This window comes from Triticum aestivum, chromosome 2B (genome assembly GCF_018294505.1).
Source record: "Triticum aestivum cultivar Chinese Spring chromosome 2B, IWGSC CS RefSeq v2.1, whole genome shotgun sequence".
Classification (NCBI taxonomy): Eukaryota; Viridiplantae; Streptophyta; class Magnoliopsida; order Poales; family Poaceae; genus Triticum; species Triticum aestivum.
In genome coordinates, this window is record NC_057798.1 from 273,445,434 (window position 1) to 273,448,142 (window position 2,709).

The window sequence follows — 2,709 nt, forward strand, 5'->3', positions numbered from 1 at the left end:
ACGAGCCGACCTCGATTCGACTCATGATCGCTTGTCCTGGCGATTAGAGCCCTCTAGCACCTTCTCCACCAAGTCCCTCTACCATGCCATCGCGGCCACTCCCGGACCCGAGCCACTGGTGGCTATTTGGTTGATCCGTGTACCTCTGAAAATCAGGATCTTCCTTTGGTAGGGACGTATCCCATCGGGGCTGGAGGTACGGAAGCGGAATGGCCCGGGTGACGAGTTGTGCCCTCTGTGCGGGACGGTAGAAGACTTCAACCACATCTTCTTCTCATACGTCATCAACATCATCATTGCGGACCTTCACGATGGCGCCGACGCTTCCTCCTCCACCACCTGAGCCGGATTAGCTTACTTGTTGCGGCACGTCCGCCTGTTTTTGTTTTTCAGGGCTTGTTGAGCTGTGCCGTGAGCAAAATCTTTGTGTACTTTATGTCGTGTTGCCTGTGTGTATGTTCGGAACTTGTTAAACATTGTGACTGTGGTGGTGTGCTTTATTTATAAAGCTGGGCGAAAACTTTTTTCGGTAAACGAGTAGGATATAGGATATGCAAAGCTTTCTGAAATAGAAGAGGCAGCAGAATTCGCAATTTACTCGACACAAATTAATACTATTAATTCCAAATATCGCCCATTATTGTCCACGAGGTAGGCGAGGCCCGACGGTCCCCATAGTTGGCGGAGCCACCTATAAAACCCGGTGCCGGCGGCCAGCTGTTGGCCGCATCCACCAGCCCGCTACCTTCTCCTTAATTCTCTCTTCTCGCCCTACTCCCATCCCGTGGCTAGAAGCCAAGAATTTGTCTGCCATGGCGTCGGAGCCGGTGATCGGGAAGCTCAGCGTCCGCGTTGTCCGAGGCCACAACCTCGTCATCGCCGACTCGCTCACCCACACCAGCGACCCCTACGTCGTCCTCTGCTACGGCTCCCAGGTCAGATCCTCATCCCCCTTTTCCCGTCCTTGACGTAGGAGCCGTGTGTTGCTGCCGGCCGCTGAGCGCGGCGTGGCAAAGGTCGCGGCCAACGACCCACGCTCTCCGCATACATAGGTTATGGCCGCGTGGCATTCAGGGGATCCGGGTCACGGAGGGTGACGATCTTCTCCGAACTCGTTTTGTGCTCACAAGATGTTCGATAGATCAATAAGCACGGACCAGCTATTTCTTGCTGTTATGCTAGGTTCTTATATTCTCATATAGTTACACGTCCACCGGAGAGCTATTATGCACTATGATTATATAAACTGTAATTTCTACAGTTGACTTCAGGTTCGGTGACATGGACAGCTATCGTGTTTCTCAGCATTACTGCTAATTTCATTATCTATCTGTGTTACTGAAGTTTTATTTCCTCATGGTGTAGAAGGTGAAGACTAGCATTCAGAAGAAAAATGCCAATCCCTTATGGAATGATGTATTGGTGCTCCCTGTCACAAATCCTACAAAGCCAGTGAAACTTGTAAGTTTGCTGTTTGAGTTTCTTCATCAAGTAAACTCTACTAAAATTGTGTGTGTACATATTTGTGTAACCTGAAGTTGGGAACTTCAGTATTTGTTATGTACAGTAGTATTTTAACCAATTTCTGAAAGAAGCCTCCAAAAATGATTGCATAGAATTTTCTTCTGCGCTGAAACATAAAAGATAGGGGGCCTTTTACACCATAGATCAACAGGTGGTTGGTGAAGATATTAAATGAACACTTATATATCCACCTGGCAAAAACATCATGCAGGAGGTTTTTGATGAGGATAAATTCACAGCGGATGACAGCATGGGAGTGGCTGAGTTCAACGTAACTGATATCTATGACGGTGCAAAGCTGGATCTAAAGCATGCCTCTGACGGAACCAGGATCAAGACGATCTACCCAGTTGGCACAAACTACCTTGGCGGTGAGAGCCAGGTGTCGTGGAAGAATGGCAAGGTCGTCCAAGACTTGATTCTGAAGCTGAAGAACGTTGACAGTGGCTCTGTCGTGCTACAGCTGGAATGGGTTCACGTCCCTGGTGTTACCCTGTAAATTGCGCCCGATTGAATGTTATTGCAACCTGGTTTGATGAAGCGGCAGCTATGGTTCCTGTTCCTGGTGTCAGATGTGTTAGCACTTTGTGGATGTTGTGGTTTGCAGTGTATGTGCTGTGTGTGCGTTATTGATTTCAGCTTGATGTATGCACTGTATTTGTAGTACTGTGGTTGTGAAGTTTGTGCTTGAAGTTGAACAAATAAGAGGCACCGTTTGTGGTTACACTGAGGTGTAATTTAAGAATTCACTCTTAAATTGAAAGATTGGTGGTAATTAGTTTACATAAATTTTCACCTGAAAGCAGTACAATTAAGAATTTAGTACTCTCTCCGTTCCATAATATAGGACGTTTTTTGACACTAATGTAGTGTCAAAAAATGTCTTACATTATGGGACGGAGGGAGTAGTATTTTATAGGGATCGGGTGTTTGGTTCGACTGAATGCATCGTCTGGTAAGCTCGCAGAGCAACCAAAAACAAAGAACAACCAAAACCAACACAAACTGATAAGGGAAAAACGCTTGCGTTCACTCGGCTGGTCATACGCGTGCGTCGGCCGCCTCCACGATCTTCTGATCAATCTTTACTCATACATTGCGGAGCAACCCCCCACTGCTCGACGCGTAGCGCATGCAACACATGTCCCCCGTGCGTAACTTTCTCTCTCTATACCATTGCTGCAA

The 2,709-nt window shown here is 47.3% G+C and overlaps 1 protein-coding gene across 1 annotated transcript; it reads left to right on the forward strand.

The window, feature by feature from the left end:
- Positions 1 to 662: 662 nt before the first annotated feature.
- On the forward strand, positions 663 to 2,307 carry LOC123041194 (protein C2-DOMAIN ABA-RELATED 8). Its single transcript, XM_044463879.1, has 4 exons — positions 663 to 935; positions 1,366 to 1,461; positions 1,736 to 2,019; positions 2,189 to 2,307. The coding sequence occupies exons 1-4, from the start codon at positions 813 to 815 to the stop codon at positions 2,259 to 2,261; spliced, it is 576 nt and encodes a 191-aa protein (XP_044319814.1). The 5' UTR covers positions 663 to 812; the 3' UTR covers positions 2,262 to 2,307.
- The last annotated feature ends 402 nt before the right edge of the window (positions 2,308 to 2,709 follow it).